General features: G+C 41.1%; 1 protein-coding gene across 1 annotated transcript; it reads left to right on the top strand.

Annotated features, from left to right (window-relative positions):
- The first annotated feature begins 6 nt into the window (after positions 1–6).
- On the top strand, positions 7–1,537 carry LOC111403972. The gene has a single exon (XM_023032669.1). It carries the CDS (start codon positions 82–84, stop codon positions 1,240–1,242), a length of 1,161 nt encoding a protein of 386 aa, XP_022888437.1. The 5' UTR covers positions 7–81; the 3' UTR covers positions 1,243–1,537.
- Positions 1,538–1,757: the final 220 nt, after the last annotated feature.

Raw genomic sequence — 1,757 nt, 5'->3', positions numbered from 1 at the left:
GAACCAACATTTTTTGCAAAAATAGAGCATACTACTGATCGAAGAAAGGTTGAGAGAAACTTCAAAACCTCAGATTCTCCCATGGGAAACCCAGTTCGGGGGCCTTTCTCAGAAAATAAATTGCCATTATTTGGTCATGCTGGAGACAGACCTACTGTTATGTCTACTACCAGTACTTCTGGTCCAGTCAAAGAACAGCAGGTTAGGAGGAATAGTACTGAAATGAAATCGTGTTTCTTTTTCTCTCCTGGAATCAAACCTATTGATTCTGCTACTCTCAGTTACCAGTGTCAAAACTCGCAACCTGGAAATTTTGTTGACCAGAAAAAGGATATAAAGCTGGCTGAATTGAATAGTCCACCCTTAGCCAATCAAAACGCAGCTAATATTATTGCTCATAGGCAGATTTCAAAAGGTTCAGAAATGGAAGCTTCCAGGTCAGTGGAGTTGGCGTCCAAGAACATGAATCTTTTGACATCTGGATCCTTTAAACAGCCAACAACTAGTGGAATTTCAGTTGGAGTACTGCCTAATGGGAAAGTGGTTAACAGTGTGGATAGTAATATAATAGCCAGTTCACCGTCTGACAAGACCAAAACTGAATCCCACTATCACCATGGACAGGGGCAGGGTCTTAGTGATCCAGTCCAGCTGATGAGAATGTTAGCCGAAAAGGCTCCAGATCAACAGAAACCCTCAAATCAGTTGAGTGCACCTCAAGATTCATCACCTGCTCCATCTAGTGATTCAAATGCTGCTGTAGCTGCTGCCCGTGTATGGATGTCTGTTGGGGCAGGTGGCTTTAGACAAGCTGGGGACTGCACAAATTTACAGAAGAACCAGATATCTGCAGATTCCTTGTATAACCCAACTCATGGTCTCCAGCCACTAGCATCTCGATTTCGTCCAGAGTTTTCTGCTACTGGGATGCATTTTCAGCCTGAGAAGAACACATCAGTTCATGCCTTTGTTCCACAAGGTCCTCAGCCTGTAAGAGTAAGCAGTGAAGTCCAGTTTCAAAATCAGCCAATGGTTTTCCCCCAGTTGGCAACTGCTGACTTGTCTAGGTTCCAGTTACAGTCTCCTTGGCAGAATCTCAGTCCACAAATGCTTGCAAAACAGAAGCATGAATCGCTTCCTCCAGACTTGAATATTGGTTTCCAGTCACCAGGGTCTCCAGGTCGACACTCATCAGGCGTGCGGATTGATTCTCAGCAGCCTGATCTGGCTCTGCAACTCTAGGACGCAGCATTTTAGAGTCGAAGGCAAACTGTGAATTGCGTGTCAAATCATGTTAAGAGGTTACATCTTAATTAGTTCCATCTGAAAATTTATTTGCACATCAGGATTTGTGTAAGGCTGATTTACATGAAGATTTATCTATTTTGCCGGGCAATCATTTCAAAAGCGTCTTCCTGCCTTTAGATTAGGTTTTATAATAGCCAGAAGACACAAAAGATGATCATTTTGATCAGAGTTTAATCGTTTGTAGAAGCTTCTTCTTTGTTGTCTACTTGCTGGTTCTGATCGGAGTTTACATACTATCTTTTTTTCTTCAAAATGTGATAATCTGGAAAATCAATTTGAGTTTGAGAACTAATTAAAACCGTAAAGTAAAGAGTAGCTTTTAATCTCGGTTAAGAGTTTCATGAGAAATTTGTAAGAAACAAATAAAAGAAAACAACTCATCGTCAAAGGGTTGTCATAACATGATTTTCTTCATCGAATACCTAATTCCCTGTTTGATGAAAGAGATT

The sequence above is a fragment of the Olea europaea genome, chromosome 11 (genome assembly GCF_002742605.1).
Source record: "Olea europaea var. sylvestris chromosome 11, O_europaea_v1, whole genome shotgun sequence".
NCBI classification, from domain to species: Eukaryota; Viridiplantae; Streptophyta; class Magnoliopsida; order Lamiales; family Oleaceae; genus Olea; species Olea europaea.
The sequence above is the reverse complement of the archived record's forward strand: the minus strand, read 5'-3'. Positions and strand labels throughout refer to the sequence as shown.